This window comes from Dioscorea cayenensis, unplaced genomic scaffold, assembly GCF_009730915.1.
Source record: "Dioscorea cayenensis subsp. rotundata cultivar TDr96_F1 unplaced genomic scaffold, TDr96_F1_v2_PseudoChromosome.rev07_lg8_w22 25.fasta BLBR01001164.1, whole genome shotgun sequence".
NCBI classification, from domain to species: Eukaryota; Viridiplantae; Streptophyta; class Magnoliopsida; order Dioscoreales; family Dioscoreaceae; genus Dioscorea; species Dioscorea cayenensis.
In genome coordinates, this window is record NW_024087555.1 from 10,138 (window position 1) to 34,770 (window position 24,633).

The 24,633-nt window shown below is 32.6% G+C and overlaps 2 protein-coding genes across 4 annotated transcripts; one reads left to right on the forward strand and one right to left on the reverse strand.

Moving 5' to 3' along the window:
* Window positions 1-418: 418 nt before the first annotated feature.
* On the reverse strand, window positions 419-6,453 carry LOC120255725. Its single transcript, XM_039263486.1, has 9 exons — window positions 6,213-6,453; window positions 6,095-6,153; window positions 5,960-6,033; window positions 5,512-5,579; window positions 5,278-5,352; window positions 4,681-4,742; window positions 4,530-4,593; window positions 4,134-4,452; window positions 419-507 (listed from the first exon to the last, which is right to left on the reverse strand). Exons 1-9 carry the CDS (start codon window positions 6,282-6,284, stop codon window positions 419-421), a joined length of 882 nt encoding a protein of 293 aa, XP_039119420.1. The 5' UTR covers window positions 6,285-6,453.
* An 898-nt stretch (window positions 6,454-7,351) lies between these two features.
* On the forward strand, window positions 7,352-22,180 carry LOC120255723. 3 transcript variants are annotated; one of them, XM_039263483.1, is made up of 6 exons: window positions 7,352-7,756; window positions 11,701-11,847; window positions 17,370-17,441; window positions 20,114-20,179; window positions 20,366-20,421; window positions 22,073-22,180. In XM_039263483.1, the coding sequence occupies exons 1-6, from the start codon at window positions 7,726-7,728 to the stop codon at window positions 22,103-22,105; spliced, it is 405 nt and encodes a 134-aa protein (XP_039119417.1). In that variant the 5' UTR covers window positions 7,352-7,725; the 3' UTR covers window positions 22,106-22,180. The 3 variants fall into 3 exon arrangements, 1 of the variants encoding a protein (XP_039119417.1); XR_005535088.1 differs by lacking the exons at window positions 20,366-20,421; window positions 22,073-22,180 and adding an exon at window positions 15,637-15,710 and having other exon boundaries at window positions 20,114-20,254; XR_005535089.1 differs by lacking the exons at window positions 20,114-20,179; window positions 20,366-20,421; window positions 22,073-22,180 and adding an exon at window positions 15,637-15,710 and having other exon boundaries at window positions 17,370-17,756.
* Window positions 22,181-24,633: the final 2,453 nt, after the last annotated feature.

Sequence of the window (24,633 nt, forward strand, 5' to 3'; positions counted from 1 at the left end):
GCAATAAAAGCTTGTGAACATGGCGGATCACGCCTAGAATTACACCGTCTGGATTGATCGTAGCCAAATGATATTTTTGTCCTGTATTCTTATAACTGGGCGACTGATCAACTGATGATTGTCAGACAATTGTACTATATACATCTCCCATTATCAACTACTCGATCATTTCTCTATATACTGCTTCAATATAGCTTTGTCATCATGATAGTATTTGAGCTCAGACAGCATTTCAGTGGTTTGCTCCTGATCCATTTCATTATTTATTTTCCACTGGAGACCATCAGTTCAATCCTTAAAGCGACCATTGGTATCGGCAGCAATAAGTGTCTCATCAAGATCAAACACAACTCCCAAGGCACTCTCAGGTTCGGCATGGCAGGCGTAGAATTGTTCAATCCTAGCATGACACTGAAACTCAAAAATACTGAGCAATCAGGTGAGGTCCTTTCTGATAAGCATTGCCACCAAATGAATTTCTTCCCCTTCCAATCATACAACTACAGTCTGCAAGAATAAAGGAAAAAGGTAAGAAAAAATTGAAATTTGATATTATTGGGGACAATTTCCATTGGTCCATACGGTTCCAATAATTCCCACAATGATGTTTCTCCAACTAAATAAATAATTATCATAGTAAACAAAACATGTTCCAGTGATAACAGAAGCGTCAGATCTGTATCATATTCTAACAAATGCCTGGTGTTGAACAACTTCCAGAACTCCAAACTGACCAGTGCTAGACCTTTTTATAACCTATGAACATCATAAGTTATACATGGCAACAATAATAATGGCTCAAATGCATAATTTCATCAAACTTCTTTTCCCACCAAGGAAATCACAATATAAAATCTACAAGGTAAAATAATAGCTGCACTAAATATTTCTGACATAATGAAAAGCATCCATCCAAAGACATAGTTTGACTACAAGTCTACAATAAGCCAAAAAAAAATCACAGTATACCTACGACAGTGTTAGTTAGATACATAATTCCATTGTATTAGGTAGACAAAAGTGAGAAACATTCACATTTGCCAGCACAACAAACTAAACCACATCAAAAAAATTCAGTTACAATTTTCTGCAGATAATTCAAAAATTTTCATAGAGTTGTTAGAAGAAATTAAACTTATAATCTGCCCCTGCTAATTGAAATTAAGCAATGTATACTCAGCTAATCAGATAAAAATAGAATCTTTCTAGTCCAGGTTAACTAAATTGGTGTTACTGGATGCATAGTTCTTTCATTTCAAGAACCATCACCAATTGCACCTTGTTATTATTAACTAACCTAGTTTTCAACAAACCAAGCTCTAATTCAATGTTAGATGCAAAGTAAGCATATTATGTGAGTCAGTGCTCTTAGTTACTCTAGTAATTATCATAGTAACAAACTAATTATTTATTATCAAGTACCATCAATTCAGCCCAGACATTATCAAGAACTATTTACATATTTATGTTGAACCACAAATCAAATACAACCTCATTAAATGTCTTATCTGTGAATTTTCAAAAGATATTTCAAATATTTTCATGAGATTTGGATAGAATTTAAACTTAAAAACTTGTTAATAGTTCTGATTCAGTTCGACCATGAAAATGTTAGATGCATTCCTCAATGTTTGAATTTTCAGAAGATATTTATAGAATTTTCATAGTAGATATTTATAAATTTTTCACAATCAGTAAAAAAATGAAGTGCTCTGGTCCAAAGATATGATCCTCAAAATTTAACTAGCATTACTCCAAGTTCACAGATCTATGAAAGGTGAAAAATTAGCAGCATAACCCCTTCAGAGGAATCAGTTCAAGCATAGAATTTAAGCAACTTGGTAGTAACTCCAATTGGTGCTTTTAGGGGTTTCTATCATCATCAACACACCATGCTGACAATGCTGATAAAAGGGTTTATTTTAGTTTCAGTTTTGTTATACCTCTTTCTCTCTGAGGCAAGCTGCGTGCACGGATGAGAGTGGCGACCTATCGGATGGCGACGATGGCAGCTATAAAAGATTCCATTTTGAAGATGATCCCGCCGGAGGAGATGTAGAGAAAGACCGCTAGCAGATCGCATGACCCTGATCTCCACCTCCCTAATGAGGGGTTTCCTCTTGAAAAACAACCGATTTCACCATTTTAATTTTCAAAAAAACAAAGAACACCAAAACCCTAGTCCAGATCCCCCTTTTCACAAAAATCTCATCATCAATTAAACAATTTCAGATCCTTCCTCTGTTGATCATAATTTTTCCCAGGAGAAACCTAAACAAAACCAAACGAAACCCTAATTTTTTTTTTCTTGGATTCATTAATAGAGAGACATAAAAAGATTTAATACTCCCTCTGTTTCTTTTTATCTGTCACAAGTCTATGTTCCTTTTTATCTGTCATTTTCTAACATCAAGAAGCATTTATTATTCTTTTTCCAAAAATTACTGCCCTTGACACTCCATTCAATTCTTTTTCTTGGAATTAAATATGAGAGAAATGTGAAGATATAAATTAGGGTAGTTTGGAATAATAACTAATTTTTTATAAAATTTTGTGAAATAACTATATTTCTTGGTATGTGAAATTCGGTTAATCATGACAGATGAAAAGGAACAGAGGGAGTAGTTTCTTGGATCCGAATGTTGAGAAAACCCTATTTTCGGATTTCTAGTTCTTCCCTACAAGATGAAGAAGAAAAGTTTTGGAACCCTAGAAAATCGAGAAGAAGATGAAGACCTTTTGAAGCGATCAATGGTGTATAGATAGGCATACAACAAAGTTAGGGGTTTTTATGCAAATTTACAGGGATATGTGAGTTCATGTAGGTCCACAAAGATGCATGACCAACTGAGTTTCCTGTGATCATGAATAGTTTCTTTACTAGTAGAGATGATGATTGTGATTGGTCCTATATATGTTAATTAAATATGTTAGTCTGAGTATTTAATCTTGGTTCTTTTAAAGGTAGCTGAAGCTTTTAGATGATAAATTCCATCTAACATTCACGAAACTCAAATTTTCTGTCACCTCTAGTTTTGGTTACTGTGGTTGAGAATGCTGCTGAACTTATAGCAATCATGAGCTATAGTTTCCTATTAGTGATAATGGGCATAACTTGTCCTTTATAGGTTAATCAAATATATGTTGGCTTGAATATTTAATCTAGTGTCACTGAAATAATAGCTTAAGCTTTTAGATTGGATTGAAGTTATCTAATATTCATGAAACTGTGGTTTGGAATCTACTTAGTCCCATGTCAGTTATTGAATATTTGTGGGGTCTGAATATTTAATTCTAGGATTTTCAACATAGCAGAAACTGAATACATGACCATAATGAAAACATGCATGCTTAACTAAAATGATCTCTTGAAAGGGCATGAAAGCATAAGCCACTACAGCCATAATGGGCAGAGAGCCTTAAGCATTAGCATTGCCTTCACTCTAACACCATTCATAAATATGTCATCCTAACACAAAAGTACACATGAGTTCAATTTCAAATTTGTTATTTACTTTATTCAAAAAATTCAGGATGACAAGCATCCTTCCTGAGCATGATAGCAAGCTCAGAAAAATATTGGTTGACTAAGCTATAGAAGAAAGCAAACATCATAAACAGAGTTTCTATCAAACTTGCAACCCAGAAAATTACTTTCTATAAATTTTGGCTTGAACTTCCTCTGAAATCAAGTAGTTCACAGATTGAAAATCATTAATTGATAAAATTAACCAAAGAAAAGGAGATTATTTTTTGTTTCCATTTGAGTGAAACTTGCAATCAAGTGACAAAGTTTTGGTTGGAACAAGTGACCATAGCCCAGCTGCAAGGATCGACAAAATTTCTTAATCCTTTGGCCAAATAAAAATTATTTCTATATTTGTTTTTTTAGTGGCATGTTGATCATAAGAAACAGATATAAGCATATTTAAAACTTCTCTAACATTGTGATTTTGGCAATAGGGAAATTTATCCCTTACAAGTCCCTAGAATGATATCTCGATAGCATAACTGGAAAATTGCAGTATTTTAACTCTTATGTTTTCACATGTCTGGATATTTAAAGCCTAAACCTAGTAACTTTGGACGACCAACAGGCTGCAAAGGCTCTAAAATCCCACCCCCTCTCTTACCTAAGCCGCCCCCACTATATCCCATCTTAGCTAGAAGCTTGGACCCATATCCGCTCATGTATCCCTCATAAGCCTTGAACTTTGGAGGACAAGGATGAACATGAACGGAATTACTTGATGATGACTTTATCATCTCCGTTGACTGCAAGAAACCACTTGAAATGAAGACTGGTCCCAAAAACAAGCTGCTGCCAGAAGATTTCATTCCACGATGAGAGTTATTTCTCTTTCTGATTATCTTCCTAGACTTCGTTTGAGGCGTGTCGGACTCGAGATTGTTGCAGTTACAATCTACATTTTTGACAGCTTTCTCCATAAGCTGAAATCCCCAAAAACAAACACAATTAGCACCTTATAATTCAAATTACCCAAAATAAATTATGAGGAAAACCTTACCTTATCAATGCGATCAGAACATGTAGGCAAACGACTCCTTGAAGTTTGTTTCACAACTATATATCTGAAAAAATCAGGCCAAGCTATGATAAATGTATAACAATATATAAAAGTTCAAGCAGGAAAAACTTGATAGCCTAAAAAGGCACACCTGTGTTTTCGTGGACCTTGACTATAACAGCGTAAAAGATAAATAGCCGCCAGTCTTTGAACCTACAAACCCACAACAGTTCATAAAAATAAATACACAGGCTTTTGTTTATCTGAAATCAGCACAATGGTTTTAGTTTATCTAAAATCTACTTTTGTAGTTTGACACAATGGGCACAGTTATCACTTTATACTTTGCAAAGAACATTTTGCTCACATAAAATTTTTGATATGTCCTGACAGATTTTCTTTTTCTTGCATGAATATGAGCCTTTCAACTTCAAAATTTCACTTTCTGTTTGGCATTGGCATATATACATGTATTAACTTGGTTCAGGTTTAAAAAAACTTAAAAGAGCTAAGTATGGCATGTACTAAAGTCAGATTTGGCTATTGCATACTTGAAGGGTAAATGTCATATTCAACACATTAAATTGTTACAATGGATTGGTTGTTTTAACATAAATAGTCATATTCATGATTTTTGTACTCTTTTAGGTTTGCGTGAACTTTCTCATCTAGACTTGCTAGATTGCCCTGTGGCTTCTGCTTCGTCGGTAACTATTTCAGGTTTCTATTTCTAATCTAGAGAACATACCATGATACGGTTGCTTTCATGCATAGGACGAAAAGTCTCCGTATCGACTTCATCCTCCACCATTGTTTTGAGCCTCTGAAGTTAAATATGACAAAGTTAAGAACATATAACGAATCAACTATAAACTAGCACATGAAAAATTAGAAGCTTAATACATGCAAAGAAACTAAATATGAATATTTAAATTTTGAAAAATTCATCCATCATTATGTTTTATGAGACAGTAACACATACCGTATTAATTTCATGTGCTTCGAAGTCGATTGCACATGCCATGCACTTTCCAGCATTCTGCTTTCCACCTAAAACATCAAAGGCACATATAACATTCATGTTAGCTTTAATGGCAAAAGATAAAGCTTCCAAATCCATATCAAACAATTAAAAAAAAAAAAAATCAATCTTGAAACCCGCCCCTTTTACACAAAAACCATCAAGATAAAATCTTTCACTTCAAGATTGCAGAAAAACCATTAGCCAAATCTTATTTAAAGAAACACATCAAAATAAACTTAAGAAAAAAAACCACCAGCCTCTTTTTGAAAGACATAATTCAAGACACCATACATCTGATGATTTTGATAAAGATACTACTTTCTCCTACAATCCACTTCAAAAACAGAAGACCTAATTAAAAAAATGCATCTAAACTATATTTTTTAAAAAGAGAACACACACAAACCTCTTCTTGAAGAAGAAGAAGAAGCGTCATCGTTTCCTGAAACTATATCTACTCTGTTCTTTCCCCTTTGATATCTACATCGCAAACCAAGAAATTAAATAAGGGAAAGAGAGAAAAAGAAGAGCCGAACGTTACCTCTTCCCGGTTGAAGATGGCCCATCACCATCGCGCTCATTCTCTTCGATGTCCTCTCTGTTTTCATTTTCACAAATGAAAAGCTTAACGATAGAAAAAGAAAGGAAAAAGTTACCTTTTTGCTTGAGCGGCGACGGTGAATCGGCTGGAGCCTGCATCGAGATTGGAGCAAGTTCTTGTTCCTCGTCATTTCTGCAAGGGATCTCGAGCGAACTTGGCAGAGGAAAGGAGTGGAGCTAGGCCTCTGGAGAGTAAGAACAGGGAAGAAGAAAGAGAAACAGAGGAAAGGAGTGGAAATGGGTCTCTGGAGAGTGGAGAGGGAGAACAGCGAAGGAAAGAGAAAGGGGAGAGGAAAAAGAAGGAATGGGAACCAGAGAGAAGATGAATAGAACTTCTTGTTCGTTTAAACTATTATATAGTAATATAACATGAGATCAACGGTCAATATTTGATGGATTCCCGCATAGTTTTAAATATAATAGCGATGGCGAGAGTTCGCTTTTCAGACTTTTTGGAATTTTTTTTTTTATAAATTTTAGAAATTTTAGTATATTTATAAATATTTTTTTTTATTTTTTATTTTTTACATAATTTAAATTATAAAAATAAAATCTTTTTTTAATTTTTAAATAAAACCTAAAATTTTATTTTAAAAAGCTATATCCCAATTGAAATAATAACAAATTATATTATATCAATTAACTAGGATTGATGTGAGTAATAAAAATTTGGGTTGATTAAACAAATGATTTTTAATTTAAATTTTAATGTGTGTAAAATGCATATGCTCGAAAAGATTCATCAGAGTGGTATGATATACTACGTATCACATATATACTAATTAGCACTACAGTGAATTAAAAATTTTTAAAATATGAAATTCATGATCATATTGCTATCTCACTGACATCATCAACATGCAAATTTTACATAACAAAATAAACGTTATTTTTAAATTATAAAGACCAAATTTCATTATAATAATTAAAAAAAAACATTCAAGCCAAAATTATTAAGAACCTAGAAACAATTAAATGCAATTTTCTTGATATAATAAAAAGAAAAAGACAAAAAAATCAACGTAGTTATCACAGATTCGCAATAATAATAATAATAATAATAATAATAATAATAATAATAATAAAAATAAACAAAACATCATTTTCAATGTCCTTCTCATTTACCGAGCCACAAAATGAAATAAAAGCAAGCTTTTAATTTAATACTTTAATTAAATTTTGTTCAATAATCTCCAAAACCCCAAGTCTTCACCGTTGCCGATGTGAAAAAGACGTGCAGGACGTTAAATCTCTAGTTTTGCTTCCATTTTACTCTGGTTCCACTGCTTGTCTTCTCTCCATAGCCTCTGAGTCTCAAACTAGAGAAACCTCAAACCAGTGCTTCCTTCTTCTCTCTCAGACCGGAAGGATGGAGGCCAGGGGCAGGGGGGGCTGCCGATTGAGGAGGAGCTTGGTTCCGTCATCCCGATGAAGAAATCGCTGGGGCCGAGGGGGGGCTGAAGCCCCCGCTAGCCCTTGGTTCCGTCCATGAATTGTTGTAGATTTTGATTTCTGGGATTTGTGATTTGTTTTTGGTGTCCTTGAGAAGAACGCTGTTCTTTTGAAGAGCAAATGAGCAGTCACAAGATGGTCTATTGCGAGAGTAAGGAAATATCTTTGTTTTTCTCATTAGTTATATGATTTTTTTACACATTAGTTCTGTTTAATGATGTTATTTCATCTCAACTTTTTGGTATGCTCTGTTGATATATTTAATGTTTCTTGCTTTTATGTTCTTTAATTTTATTTTGCTTTGTGTGTGTGTGTGTGTGTGTGTGTGTGTGTGTGTGTGTGTGTGTGTGATTTGATTATATTTGGCTGTGTTCTTCTTTTATTGCTGCAAGGTTAGTAAAGATCTTTACTTTCAAGGTTAGTAAAGATGTTTACTTTTGGATTGTTGTTGAGAATTTTTTTCCCCTGTCATGATTTGTAGGGATTTTTCTTCATTAGTGCCACATCTTGATGCTATTTGTCTCATGTTTGGAGCTTTAATGTTCATCGTCTGATTTTGTTTAGAACTTTTTGATGATATTTGGTTATGCTCTTCTCTTCATGCTGCAAGGTTATTTTATATATTAACTTGTAGATTGTTGTAAAGAGATATCTTTGTGTTTCTTATTATTTGTGGGGATTTTTCAATCATAACTGCCATTTCTTGATGTTATTTTTATCTGAATATTACCACATCCTGTTGAGTTTTCAAACATCTCGAGGTTCTATGTTATTAATCTGATATATTTTTTTTTAGCCATCTTGATGGTGTTTGGTTGTGCTCTACTTTTCATGCTGAGAGCTTACTAAAGCCCTTAACTCTTGGATTGTTGAAATTGCAGAATTAGAGAAAAAGAAGTTTTAGTTTTGATCTTGACTAATCTGCATTGTTATCCAGTCATTTGTGTTTTCTTCTTTGAGCTAAATATCCATATGGCGGCTTTTGATTGAAATTTCATAATCAGAGACTTAAAGCTTAGTTTCTCTTCATAATGAGGAACTTATATTTTTTCAAATTTGTGAGTATTTGAGTCCAAGTGGCATGATCTAACGCCAATAAGATGAAGTTCAGATACCTTTGACTAGGCTATTTGTCAGAAAATTTGATTTGCATATGATCCATTAACCCCTTTGTTTAGTTGTTTGCTTTCTTTTCTTCTTGTTCCTTGGTAATTGATCTGAAAATTTCCAAAATCTCTTATACCAGCATTAAATGGGGTGATACATTCACTTCTCTGTGGTTTAATGGACTAAAAAGTTTTCATTCAATTTTATACCTGATTTACTTTATTGCATTGGTTTGACTTCTTTCCTGATCCTGATCCTGCATGCATTTGGGGCATTCATTTTCATTGCGATTGAATGGTTGCGACTGTGCAAGTCACTGGTGAAATTTTTTTATTACGGGATTTATTTACTGCAGAATAACATGACTAGAGTCTACCTATGTTTTTTTACTCTAGGTGTCTGTTATTAGTTGCCAAGCATGAAATTAATTGCATTTGTCACAGCTGATTTATTTCTATGGACTGACAAAAAGGTGATGTTCAAAATGCCTGCTGTATCACTTGCCTTGTAACTTGGATGGCAATCGGAGTGGGCAGAGGATAGTGCCATCGTTTCTGCAACTCGGTTTTGGTAGCTTTACCGAGGTTTGCATCAATATTAGTCTTTTGCCAAATTTTTGGATGGGTTTCCTGTCTTCCTTCTTGATCCAGGAGTGTCCTATAATCATCTAATTGCATCAAAACAGCATTTCCTTGAGCATATAAAGCTTAATTTGCTGCCACCAGATTGTTGTCAGCTAATATTTGATAAATTGGTGAGAACACACGACCTTACCTGGGAAAATCTTGAAAATTTCCGAAGTTGCCATTTTTCGGTAAGATCTTTCTATCAATTTATGCCAGCTACTGTACTTAAGCTGATGGTTTAGTCTGCCGTCAACCAAATCAAATTCTGACTAGCAGCTTGCTTTGTTTGGTTTGTTGGTACTAGTTATAGTGATAAATGAAGCATAAAATGATAAAATATGACCTTTATCTTTTTTTTCCCCTGATCCATGAAGAGAGCGATATTGTGCTCCACAAATTTGTTGTATATTACTGGTACTATGAAACTTCTACACCTGCTATATATCTTTATGAACAATTTTTATGTTTCTAGTTTTGAAATTTGAATAAGTTTTGTGGAATATATATTTAGTTAGCATTTCTTCCACCAACATTAATCACAGCGTTTCCTTGTAAACTAGCATGTTTTACAACCCAAGAGAATGTACAAGATTGTTTGTGTTGATTCAAATATATTTTCATGCTAAAATTAATTTTGTAAACTGGAAGATAGTGTTTTATAGTAAGAAATGCAATATAGTTGGGCCATCAATTTTTATTTGAAGCAGCTTAGCTCTAATTAGTCTTGTTTTCTTCTGAAACAAAGGCCATGAATGAGAAACTTTGTTGTGTTGCTTCATGCAATTAATTCTATTACAGTGCTCAAGTAGATAAAACTAGTTGTAATGCAATCTGACATCTATAAATGCTATCTTCCTTGAAAGTTCATTTGTGCCATGGTTTCTAGGTGTTTTCTGTAATTTTATTCATGAACAGCTAATTTAATTTGGGGGGATACCCAGGACTAAGGGACTCTTGGATGAATGTAATCTCTTCTCAAGGGGAATCCTTGGTGTCACTTGATATCTCTTGCTCTGATGTCACGGATTGTGGATTGTTGCTTCTTAAAGATTGTTTCAACCTTCGAAAATTAGCATTGAACTATTGTGATCAGGTCTTTGATTGAGGCCTCAGAGTCATGTCCTCTATTCACAAAACCCTTGTAATTTCTTTTTTTCTTACTCTTTTTGCTATTTTTGAACTTTGTAATTATGAATGCAATGAGTTCAGATCCAACATTACTTGGACATTTTGTGTTAAGTCTTTATGACATTTTAATCCACATAAGTTTTTGAAGATGTTAACAAACTCATGTAGTAAAAAAAGTTAAGAAGCCTTTTAATATGATTATTTGAGGAAGGGAAACATTAGCATTTGCATCCATGGAATCAAAATTTTCTAAATATAGAGTAGTTTGGTTGCTGCTGGTGGATGATGTTGCTGCATATTTGGTTTAAACTTCGTTGGTAATATTATTTTAAAGTTATAGTATTAAATTAATTTGTACCACCAATTTGGGGATTTATTTGGAATCCAATACCATAAAATTCTGTGTTTATATAGTGAAAACAACACCAGATATCTGGATCGATGTGTGTACTAATTGTTGCATATGCCACACTCTGTGAAAGATATTACATAGTGTTCTGTTAAAGGAAGTAACATTAACACAAACAGTTATGTAGTTTCCTTGGCAAGACACCTTGAGCAGTTAAAAATAGTGGGGCTCATTTGCCGTAATATGTCCTTCAACAATGGAATTGTGGATATTTTTCCTGTGCTGCTTTTTTTTCAATTTGTTTTTTTGTTTAACTCTTAAACTACTACTTTGTCAAATTTGTGTTGTTTCTTTTCCCTTTATTTTTTTCAACCCCTTTTACTTGTGGTTATCATAAAAATTGATATTTGTTTTTCCTGTCTTAATAGTTGCTACCATTTTCCCATTTAAGTGGCGGGAACATATTCAGTATAATTATTTTGGCTTTCCTGCTTATCATCTTCATATTTCATCTTTGATGTATTGAAGAAAATATATATGCACACATATAAGTTTTTTGATTTCAAGTGGAATTTTTTTATAACTATTTGCTGCTTCACTTATAAACTAATGCTGATTTGGTTATAAACTAGTTCTATTGCTTATTCTTTCACTCTGTTCAAACTTAACTTGGCCCGCCAGAAGATTGCATTTTTTAAAGGGGTTACATGTAGAAATTCTATTTGCTGAAACGATCTTACCTTTTATAAGCTCTAGTATTTTTAAAAAGTTGTTTTAAATTTGCTGAATTTGCTGTATTTATTGAATGTTAAGTACTACACTAACAGCTCTTGTTATAATAATTAAATGCTACCATCTCATTCTGATACTATTATGCCTGTTCAGGTCTTTCTCAATTGATGTCTCTTAGTATTAATAAGAACAATGGTCTCACTGCAGACGGAATAGAAGCTTTTACCAACTTAAGTAACCTTGTAAATTTGAATCTTGAGAGGTGCTCAAGAATTCATGGGGGAATAATTCATTTGAGAGGTTTGTTTCCTTTTCTCTATTGATATATATATTGCTAAGCTTACCTTGAACTTTCCATCCGCATATGGTAATGCCATCTGATTAATGTGTGAGACCAGCATATGCATGACATTTAAGCTTTCATTTGGTTTTGCATATTTTGTTAGAACAGTTGTTTATGGATTAGCTCTTGTACTTTTAACCTTGATTGACATAGCATGGATCACCATGTGCTAATAGCAGACAGGTTGTTAATGCCATTACAAGCTTAAAACAAGATATGATCAAAACGGTAAAATAGCATTAGGACACTGTCCGCTACCACGTAATTATATTCTGTGATATAAGCACGAGTGAAATGGTGTTATGCACTTGGCAAACAGAGTGCTGAAAATGAGCATAATGTTTCTCTTTAGGGATGATATGAACGTTTCTTTTCACTTTAGAAACCAATATTGCCCTTGCCACAAATTTAAAAATGATCCAGCAACCTGCTAATTCTTTTTGTGAGGCACTAGTGGGAGAATTTATCTTGCAAGCAAAAGAACTACTTAAACTTCATGAAACGCCCTCAATGGTTTATGTGCAAAAAATGGGAAATCCTTATTGGCTGTCTCTGAAGTCATGGAAAGGGATGCTTTTATGTATCATCATTTGTTAAGCTTTTCTTAGAAGATGATGGGTAAATTTTTTTTAATAGTTATAATATTAATTGTTTAAATATTCAATTTTCGTCAATGTGTTAAATATACGTTGCTTATGTTTTGACCCATTCTAATTAAAATTTAAATTCTTGAATAAATCAGAAACAAGTATATGCATTATAGTCTTCATAATTTTAATTGTATTAACTAAATTTTATTTGCTTGATTATACTTTTAAAATTCATTCAGAAACAGATTCCCTCACTTGTGAAGCCCCTTTTTAAAAGAATGTGGTGCATAATGCCCCATTTTGTAAATTCTTGAAGCACCTTGGTCTTTTATACTTATGTCTCTAGCAAGATGAGATTGTATGGCCACATTATAGTCATTCAACTTTCTCACCACCTGCCCTGTGTTTTAGTCTATCCATAATTTACCTATCTGTCTATTATGCTTATTACATATGTTGATATGACTTCGCTTACTCTACTATTTTCCCTACAAAGAACTGGTATATATTGAATTGAACCCAATTGGAACATGAATAGTAATTCCTAAAATTATTAAATGATGCAGTTTACAATTAAATGAGTCAAAAATTCTCTTTCAACTTTCTTTATTGTTGAGAAGTATGTGGGTTCATCAACAATGAATGAACCAAATGAAAGATTGTTCTACTTGACTGATGATGGCTTGCTTTACTTCAAATCACGATTCTAATCACCTATATTTTGTTTCTTGATAACATGATGTGATTGCTTGGTAACCTTTCAAGACTGAAATAAGGCAATTGTGAAAATGAGCCCACGATTTTGTGTGTTAAAGCAAAAGTTAGACTTTGTGTATTGATGGGTACCACAAGCGCATCGGTCGTCAAGTAATAAATAAAATATCATTCACACGAGGACTTTGTTATTAACTACCAATTTCTTGCAATTAGGGTCATCCAGGAGAATTGATATGTATGTGAGTTGTGGAAATAATAAGTAAAGAAAACTAAAACTAACAAAAAACTAAGGCTATCAATGGCTTAGGTGATTAATTCAAATGCTAAGGCTCCTAGGATTAAGGTTCGCTACAATAATAGATAAAAGACTTCGTATTGACTCTTTTTTTGGTTATGGTTAATTGTTTTGAAAGTGGAATATCCCATTATACTCACTATTTCCTTTCAAAATATAGCAAGGTATTTAACTTAGAACAACTCTTACTTTCATGGTAATCGAATCTATTTAGATCCTTTAAGTTCTATATATGACATCTAATAATCCTCAAGAAATCATGATATAGGATTACAGGTTCAATTCTAGGGTTTTCAATACCTCAATTCACCTTTTGGTCCTTCCTTTGGTGTCTAAAATCATGCAAATATGAGGGGCCCAACTCATTCACAAGGATTAAGTACCGTAAAATTGAATTGAAAGAAAATAAACATTAATATAAAAATCGAAGTCAATACATTATCAATTATCTAAACATCGGGCTAATCCTAACCTAAGAACAAAAGATCTACTCGCTCACGTTCGATGTATAAGCCAAAAGGTTTAGATCAATCATAGATCAAAACATGAAATAAACCAAAGTAAACGAAAAAAGAAACTCTTGATCCTTCATGCGTGATGTTCTTGTATATCCTTGAATTTTCCTATTGATCTTTGTCGTCTTTCTCCACTATCTGTTACGGTGTTACGGTGCGCTTCGGCCTTTAGGTGCTTTTATACCTTGAACTCTAACCACAATAACCAAATATTCGCCCTTTGAAAACCTTCCATGGTCTTATATAGGATGAAAAAATTAAGGTTTTCTCTGGCGGCCATGCATTATGGGTGCGGTGTGCACCACGAGTGGGGCATGGTCCTCTCTGAATTAAGATCCATTGTCCTCTATGCCCATTGTGGTTGACACCGGCGGGTCATATTCCTTGATATTTTCTTGCTTGTACTCTTTTATTTCCCCAATATCTTTTCATTTCATTTCTTCTAGAATGCTTCAAATAATTACATAATTGATAATAAATTCCAATTCTAGGCATATAAAACACCAAAACGGAGTTGTCCGAACCAAAATAAATAATATTCGAACAAAAATATCATCGTTAATGAATGAATTTTACCACATCCTAGGTTAAAATTTTATAAGATTTTTCACTTAACATGTTTTCAATGGTCTGAAGAAGAAATTACTTTTTCATGAAATCAATAAAAGAAATTATTTTAGCCCATTGTTTTGTCTCATTTGCACTTATTTCTTGATTAGAGGTTCTCACAATGTTGTCTGGGTTAATTAATATTAAGGGCTTTGCCCTAATTAGAAGTTATGAACCCATAATCACTTGAAAAATCTTAATTGATTTATAATTCTATATCTTTGATCAGTTATCTGAAAATAAAATGATTCCTTTATTTACTTTTGGAAATCTTTCATCTTTTCATGTGAGTCATCTTTATTTTTTATTTAGCTCTTCAAATACTACCACAGTCTTCCATACAATGCCTTCCCACCCACACTACCTAATGTAGGAATTGAGTTGCAAGACATTCCTTTTTCTCAAGCAGTCTCAGGCCCAATTGAAGTACTCGTGCAATGATACTAAAGGAGCATTTTAAATAATATTTTGATTTTATTATAGATTATTTTTATGCAAAAATTTCTTGTAAACCTATATAATTTAAATTATAAAGACCAAAAATTATTCCCTTGAATGATTTCTTTGGGAAATTTCTGCAAATATTATCATTAAAAAAAAATTTAACTCCTAAATAATCCTTTACTTGGTTGTTGATATGCCTAGATTGTGAATTAGATTAGAATATTTCCTCTCATTTTTACATTTCTTACAAACAAGTTTACCTTTTCAAGCGTAGAAATAAAATGAGAACCATGGCCATGAACCCTAGAAATCTTGGGACAATTATCTGTGTAATATTGATCTGGCTCTTGCTTAAAAACTATATTATTGTACCATTAAAGAATGACTTTGACATTTTCCTGAATCCATAGCATTTACATTGATGCAAATGTATCTCCTTCAATCATCTACTTGCACTTCAATTTTTTTTCTTTTTTTTCTTAGAATCTAATTGCAAATTTCAATATATTCACAATTTTTGTATGAAATGTTATTTCATATTCTTATGGAAGTCTCTAATCAAGGTTCTCGTTTCAGGTATAACTAAACTTAAGTTTCTTTTATTAAGTACTGTAATAGTGTGACAGATGAAGGCAAGTTGCCTCTTTCAGGTAGCCCCCATTATCTCAATCTTTTTCATATAATCAGTTTACACAGCTTTTTTTTTTCCATGAATACAAATTTTGCAAGAAATATTATTTAAAAAAGAAATAATTCATGAAGTATGCTCTAAATCTCCACCATCATAACTTAAGAAGATATTGCAAATTAGTCATTATTTTAGTGGAATTGCAACTCCTCCTTGAGAGATTGTTTAGTTTGATTCCTTATTTTAATTGTACAATATGAACAGTGCAGTTACAATTCCTTAAGCTGAAATATTGTTAATTAATTATTTAGCAAATTTTGTATTAGAGAATTTCCAAGGTAAGTGATACTTTATATTGCATACAATTTTAAAAACTTAAATATGCTTTTACAAATGTCACTTGGATGATCAGCATAGTTGACATTGCATGTTTTAAATGATGGTTTTAGTGAAGGTTAGACTTACATTAATTTCTATGTTAAAAATGGAAAGCTTTATAAAAAGGTAAGTAGATCAAGAATCATGGAAGAATTCCGTTTTTTTAAAAGTGCAAATAAAGGATTACTGGTACGTTATTGATGTTTTTCCATCCTTGGATGACATCTTTTCAGCCTTGTGGTTGCACCTCCAACTTGTTTAGTTATTCTACATCTAATTGTAGATTTTTTTCACTAAGCAAAATTGCTCCGTAAGTGCCTAAAGATTTCAGCTTCTTTAATTTTATTTCAAAAGTCCAGCCATCTACTGATCGGCCTATTGGTTTTTTCTTTATCTAAAAATCCACTTTTGTTGTTTAACACAATGGTTAGGGTTATCACTTTATAATCGGGAAGGAACATATTGCCCATATAAAGTTTTTGGTTATATTCTGACCTTTTTTCTTTTTCTTCCGGAAATCTGCATGCCCACTATCTTCTTTTTTCACTTAAATGAGCCTCTCAACTTCCAACTTTCATTTTCCGTTCAACATTGGCATATATGCATATGTATTGTTAGATTTTATATTTTTGGTACTAGTGGGCCCTATATGGGCTTTATATGGGCTTAGGGGTCTTACACCAAAAAGTCTCAAGACTTAGTGGCTCAACCTCTATACCTATATATAAACCCATTACACTTCTATTACACAACCGATGTGGTACTATATTTCCAACACCCTCCCTCAAGTTCAATTCGGTCGAACTTGCACAGACTTGTACACCAGAGGTCTGTTTACATGGACTTGTACACTACTTGTGTCTCAGAGGTCCTACACACATGGAGGTCATACACACATGGACTTGTACCACATCGGTGGCTCCACTATATTTCTCTGATACCATGTTAGATTTTATATTTTTGGTACTAGTGGGCCCTATATGGGTTCTATATAGGCTTAGGGGTCTTACACCAAAAAGTCTCAAGACTTAGTGGCTCAACCTCTATACCTATATATAAACCCATTACACTTCTATTACACAACCGATGTGGTACTATATTTCCAACATGTATTAACTTGGTTCAGGTTTAACAAACTTAAAAGAGCTAAAGATGTCATGTACTATAGTCACAAATTTGGGTATTGCATACATGAAGGGTAAATATTTCAAAATCATTTCAACACATTACATTGTTACAATGGATTGGTTGTTTTAACATACCTAGTCTTTTTTTTTTTTTTGTGATTTTTGTTCTCTTTTAGGTTTGCATGAACTTTCTCATCTAGACTTGCAAGGATGCCCTGTGATTGCTGCTTCATTTGGAATTATCTCAGGTTTCGATTTATTCTGATATTTTAATTATTGGGAGTTTACTCCTGTTGATTTACCTTTCACTATTTCATGATTCTTTACAACTTATTTTGATCCATTGAAGAAATTTACCATTCAAAATATATATATTTTATTTTTACTTGGCAAAGGTGCAATATATTAATTCAGACAGTTATAGGTGACTTTTATTAGTTTACATGTAGAAAATGGCACTAATGAATGCATAATAAAGGATCTTCAACTGAGACTATTGAGTATACTGTAGTAATTCTGATTTAATATCCCTTCCATGATAAAAAAAAAAAAACTTGGTGGCCCTACAATATCACTAGAATAGCAAGATCATGCTTGACTTGGAGAATTTAAAATGTGAGGTTCATGAATTAATTTGGAGCATAGTTGAAAATTCCTAATTAAACATGTGGTTTTTATTTTTTGTATAACAAAAATAAATAAATGAAAGGACCTTTTTAGATGAATATGAAAAGAAGAAGAGGTTTTGAAAGCTAGGTAGATAAAAAAATTTGTGAAGAGATTTGTGGAAATTATCATACAAAGGTCATCTATGTTTGACACCTATCTGACACCTATTTTTCAATTAATCATGGAGCAATAAGTTCTAGTAGAAGATAAAGGTTGCCCATGTGAATTTCATTCATTATCTCCTCTTGGTTCTTGTATGTTTTTATGTTGCTTCCACTTCTTTGAATGCTTTTAGTAGGTTAAAACAACTATAGTTTATCGAAGGCTTGAGTAAGGCTTCTAACTTTCCCTCTTTAAGTTTTTGTATATTAAATGCAAACCAAACATATTATCTAGGCTAGATCCAACCCAAAAACTTAAGCTGAGAATAAGAAACCCAGGATTAGATGTTCAAATTCATATTTTTCAACTTTATTGATGCGGGACTATTAGTCACTCTAGTCCGCTGCTTTTGTGTAAATTTTAGATTTTTTGAAGCTTCTTAATAAATAAAATTATTATATTAAATAAAATTGATATTGAGTGATAATAATAAATAATATGGTAGCCAAACGTGGATCTTCAATTATTTTTGTTTTTAAATTTTATATTTAGATATATGTTTTATTGAACTTATCAATACATAATTAGATATTAATGTAAACATTTATATATATATATATATATATATATATAAATAACTAGAATATTAATAATTACAATTCATATATGGAAAATGATATGCTTTATTTATTTTTTTAATTTTACCTAACACTTTAAAATAAAATAAATAAAAACAAAAAAAATTATAATGTTAAATAAAATTGATGTTGAGTCATAATAATAAATAATATGGGTAGCCAAACATGGATATTCAAATATTTTTCTTTTTAAATTATATATATATTATTGAATTTATCAATACATATATATTATCAATTTTTTAAGATGTTAATGTAAAAATTAGTAATAATAAATAAAAATAATAAAAATAAAAACGCTGAAAAATTCAATTGCTCTCGTCAAAAATCTCTAAAAAAATCACCGTAGGGTTGGGTCGATCGATGAGTTTTTCTCTATTTGCTCAATGTCTTCCTCATTGTGGTTTATCTTTCATTATAGGTATTTATTCTTTTTTTTTTTAAGTTTGTTTTATATCTAATTTACTTTTTTAATTTTTTGTGTGATTATTTGTTGTAAAAATATTTGATTTTTGTTGAATAATTGTTGTATATTTGTTAAGTATTTGTTTGATTATTTATTATGAAAATTGTTGTGATTAATTGTTATGAAAATTTGTATTATTCATTAGATTGTTTGTTGAATAATTGTTGCATTTAATAATTGAATTAATTTGTGAATATGTATAAAGTTGGTTTTTAATTGTATTATTTGTTAATTCAGTGCTTAATTGTTAATTGATAAATTGATTAATTGCTAATTATGTACATAAGATAGGGTTTTTACACCGAACCAAAAAGTTTTTTTAGATGGATATATATTTTTATATTTTTTTGAAATATTGATTATTATAATTTGAAGTTTGAATTAGTAGAATTGCTTTTATATTTATAAATTTTTTAAAATTTGAATTCAGCACCCTCTTAATTTTGTTTATAATTCCACCCCTACTACATGCTTGGTGAGTAATGATAAGTGTTGAAAAGGTCATGGGGATTCTTTTAAGGATTTAACTTTGTTCAATTGGTTTACTCAGAAATGGATGCAAACTAAGTACTTTCTAGTGTAAGGATATCTGAGTTGTTTACTAAGGTGTAAGACCATCAATGTGTCGAATACTATATCTAGCTCACAGTGTTTTTTATTTTAGTTCTATTTGTAAGTTTGTATGCCCCATTTATTGGTTTGGTTTGCCTTTTTTCTTATTTTCCGTTTCTTATTCCTAGCTTCATTTTCCTGCTCTGTTTGTCATTTTGGTTACTTTCCTTTTTCTTTTTACTTAATTAGTTTTTTCTTTTGTCTTTGGATTTTCTAATTCAGCTTCTTTTCTCCTCTAAGAAATTTTAGATTCACTAGTGGCAAAGTTTGCTTAGCAAATTTAATTTTAGATGATGGCATCATGGTTAAACTTAAAGATGGATCCAGATTTACGTCTTCAAGTTTTCACCTATAGGCCTAACAAGATAAGCTTACTGGCATCCTTTTCTCTACTACTCATGCGATTTTCAGCTGTCAAATTTGTTAACTGCAGGGTTAATTGAGACCTTGAATTTGGATCCTTGCAAAATTAGTTGTGAAGGTCTGTTGAACATCAAAGGTGAGTGTAACAATTCCACATTAAGGTTAGCAATATGTTAGGTGCGTTCAAATTTCTTCATTTGCTCCAGTCTCCATTTTGTGTATATCTTGAGCTCGATATCCATCACTGAATAGTGTGACAACTATCATAATTATCCTGAGAATCTGCAAGTCCTTCTTTGCATGCTTCCATCTGTTGTTGCAGGACTGACATCATTGAGAACTTTGGAATTGTCAGAAACTGGAGTGAAAAGTGAAGTGGTCAGTCATCTTTCTGGTTTGCCCTTTTCATTGAATTTCACATACAAAAAATACATAATTCATATGTATCATTCTTTGAGGTTGACTTATATGTAGTGAACAATCGTGTGCCATTTCAGTTTGTAGAGTTTGCTATTCATTGCGTTAGTTTTGTAGGATTGCCATTCTCACTAGTATTTCATTGCTTTTGATGATTTTTGTGATTATCCTGTCCCTACTATGAATATCAGTCCAAGTTGTATTGTACATATAACAACTTGATCACAATTTCTGATAAAGTTGAACAGTTTTTTTTTCATTTAAAGATGTTTTCTTCTATGGGAATTAATGCTCTGAAAGTTACAACAGTCTAGAATCTCATTATACCTATTACTAAAAAGTTATACAGGCCCTTAGCAATAGGAGGGATTGGTGAAGGTTTGTTTTTGATGATTACCAAAATGAATGAGAGCTAATTTATATTCTATTAAATCTTGAATTTGGTGCATTCATATTGTTATAGGCAGTCATTATAACTAAGGCTAAGGCTGACCCTTTTAGTGGTCAACTAAGAAAAAGAGGTGGTTAAAGAATGTCTTCTTTCAGAAGAATTTGGCATGGATGATAACTTTGGAAAAAAAGCTAGTAAGTACCTCTAGTACCTTATGTTTTTCTGTTATTGTCCTGTTTTTATTATTGTTTCAAGCTTCTAGGTGCAATAACAGTAACTTAAGTCTTAAGAGATACCAGTTTCAATATATTTTTTACTTAAGCTGTGAATCTAGTTTTAATATCCATTTATGCATGTGAAGAAGATAATGCTTTTAGAACTTCTGTTTGGTTATGGTTTATTAGAGATATATCATTTAACAAATGCGAATTGTGATGTATATTTTGCGAAATTATACTTATGTTTGTGGAAATATTGAATTGTTTGGTATTATTACTTCATTCAGCCATACTTGTGAAAATTAAACTTCCAGTATTATAGTGTGAGCCATAAGTTCTGTTGCTTGCTTGAATAATACATTGTGTTAGCTGCTTAAGTCATCAATCCAGTAGTTATTCATGCTCCTAGTTTCATTATTGTCTTCTTCTTCTTCTTCTTCTTCTTTTTAATCAATAAATGATGTATCTGTTCGATCATAGCATTGAGGAAAACACATTGACTAGTCATTTTCAAAAAGACATCAGCACATAGGGAAATTAGGGTCAGCAGATGATGGCAACATTGCACAACCACCATTCTGTATTGTTCGCGCACTTCAACAGGTTGCTAAATACAATGTAAGGATCTCCAGTAAGTAAAACGAACCAATTGCTTGAAAGGAGTTTGGCTGTTGGTTCATTTTTCCTTTCCTTTCTGAAAACCTGAAGATAGGTCTTTTGATATGTTGTTTATGACAATTTTTCCTTTTTAGTCAATGATGCAGCTTTATAATATGCTGTTCACTTGGTTCCATAAATTGTCAAATTCAATGTATTTGAAGATAGCACTTGTATGATTAGCCTGATTTATTTGCTTTGTGTAGAATGTGCTGCATATTTTCTTCATTATATCAAAACGCGTTGAATTTATTGTGTTATTATGTAATTAAACACTTCTTCATTCTGAGCCATGTACTTCACTTATTCATACTGGTCATTATCATTACATTTTCATTATTCTCAGGCTAAGAAGCATGGCATGGATATGGTGACATGATACGACACGGACATGGTGACATGGTAGTTTCTAAAAATTAAGGACACTGGTACGACAGGACACGACTATAAAAAAATATTATTTATTTATATAAAATATTTATTATAAATATAAATCTATATAGTTTTCATGTAATACGTTATATATTTACTTATAGATTAATTTGGTGATCTTGTGTATTAGGAAGTAATTAGGAAATATACATGAATAATTTAGAAAAATCATTTAGAAAGCATATGAGTGTCTGGAGGTGTCCACGGTATGTCCGAGCATCTGTATCCGACACGGATACGTCAAGTTCCTTTGGGTGTCCGCGCTTCATAGTTCTCAGGTTTACACAATTTGGAGAATCTTGATCTGTCTTTCACTTTAGTCAATGGTAATAGTTTAGTGGCATTTTTTTTTAAAAGAACTTCTCAGCGAGAAGTCGATAATATTAAAAGGACAAGGCAGAGCCAATACAAACCGTAACTAACCAACAAACAAGAACACAGATCGAAGAAGAAAAATTAAAATACAAATCCAAGCTTTTTTAAAAAGATCTCATAATCCAATAGGGTAATTCCCTGCCATCAAGGAAAAGATTGAGATGGTAATAGTTAAAACCAATGGAAGCTAGATTAACTACAGGAATCATCCACGCAGATGGAATGGTGTGAATCTTTTGGGCTGCGAACATGTCCGAGAAGAACTTAACATTGGAGATTTGAGGACGACACCGCCGTAAGACAGACTGATCCGGGTTCAAAATAATTTTTATCGAGATCAAAAATGGTCACCGAAAAATATGTTTGATGTGAGTATTGAAACCAGATGAGATCCGTAGGGGCGACTTCAAGAGCAAAAAGGACATCCAAGGAATTGACAAGTTGGGATCGATAAACACCCCGCAAAAGAGATCACGTAATTAGAACTAGATAAGAAAAAACCAATGGATCTTACCTATGTGGAATTGTTGACGGAAGCATGAATGAAGAGGAAATGGTCATCGAGTCGGTAAAGTTGTTGATGAGGAGATTCTTCCCAAAAGGAACAGAAGACCAACATTCAAATTCACGAACATGGGCAATGGCCTTGTGAACAACAATAGAATGATTCGGGCTATGATTCTTAAAAATAATGTTACAATGAGAAACCCAAATGAACCAAGCACCCGCGGCGATGATTGCCAGAGTATGTTGAGAATAATTGCAATCAGTTAACCAAAAGCCAGAGGAGAACTTTTCCGGAAATGAGATGCATTGGTTATCCATGGTGTTAATCAAGGCCCAGACACGCAGAGCATGATGGCAATGATAAAATAAATGATTAATAGTTTCGCGGTGGAGATTATAGAAAACATAGGGATTGTCAGGACCAATATTCATACTCAACAGAAATGCATAAGTGGGAAGCCGGCCTTTAAAGCACATCCAAATAAAATTTTTCAACCTAGGAGTGATAGGAATACGCCAAATAAGTTGCCAACCAGTCCAGTCATCAGAAAATGAACTAAGACGATTAAGATGATGGTAGAAAGCCGTGGCAATTCTAGAGCAATTAGATTTAGGATCCCAAACCCAGTGAGAGTCAGAATTGAAATCAATGTTTGGCAAACTAGGATTAGGATCCTTTGAAAAAGCACCAAATAGAGCATTCAGAGAAAATAAATCCCAGTGATCATTCAAAATAAGATTGGATATGATGATATGCTCAAAATCCATTTCCATATTGATGAAAGTAGGCTTGAGAGCTCATCGGGATATTGAAGATCCATGGATCCCATAAGAAAGAGCTTTTGATAGGGGTTAACAGATTAATTTTACGAAAGTGATGCTTGATAAAATTAGCAGATTTATAAAGGCCTCTAAAAAACCAGGAACATTTGGGAGGAATAGATTGGTGCCAAAGGTTCAACTTGCCATATTTAAAGTTGATAATGTCCACCCAAAAAACCAAATCATTGTTCAGGTATTGGAAAATAAGTTTAGACATGAGCGAATGCTTGGCTATAGAGATGTTTGTGATACCTAAGCCCCCCTCAGACTTACCTTCAGTGATAGTTTTCCAATTCACATAATGGATTCCCTTTCCATTGCTGCTCTTGCTCCAAAAGAACTTTCTAACGATTTTAGAGATATCAGAAAGGATGGAAGCAGGGACGGGATATACAGACATGGTATAAACAGGAACAGAAAGGAGAACAGAATTGATCAGGATACATTTAGCAGCAGGAGACAAGTGAAAATTAGCCCATCTACTAGCAATATGCTCGGATCTTTGTTCACCATGGGAATAAAGGTTTGAATCGCTAATCGCTTGGGAGAAATAAGGATGCCTAAATAAAAAAAGAGGAAAGCAGCCTGACTGAGGTTTAAGAGACAATAAATTCTCTTAGAAATATGGGAATTGAGCCAAGTGGGAAAATATATTTTAGACTTAAGAAGATTGGAGGCAATCGAGCGTAAGATTAGAGTAGATAGAAAGACAAAAAGGATATTACGAGCAATCGGACGAGAAGCCTGAGAGATAAGAATTAAATCATCCAC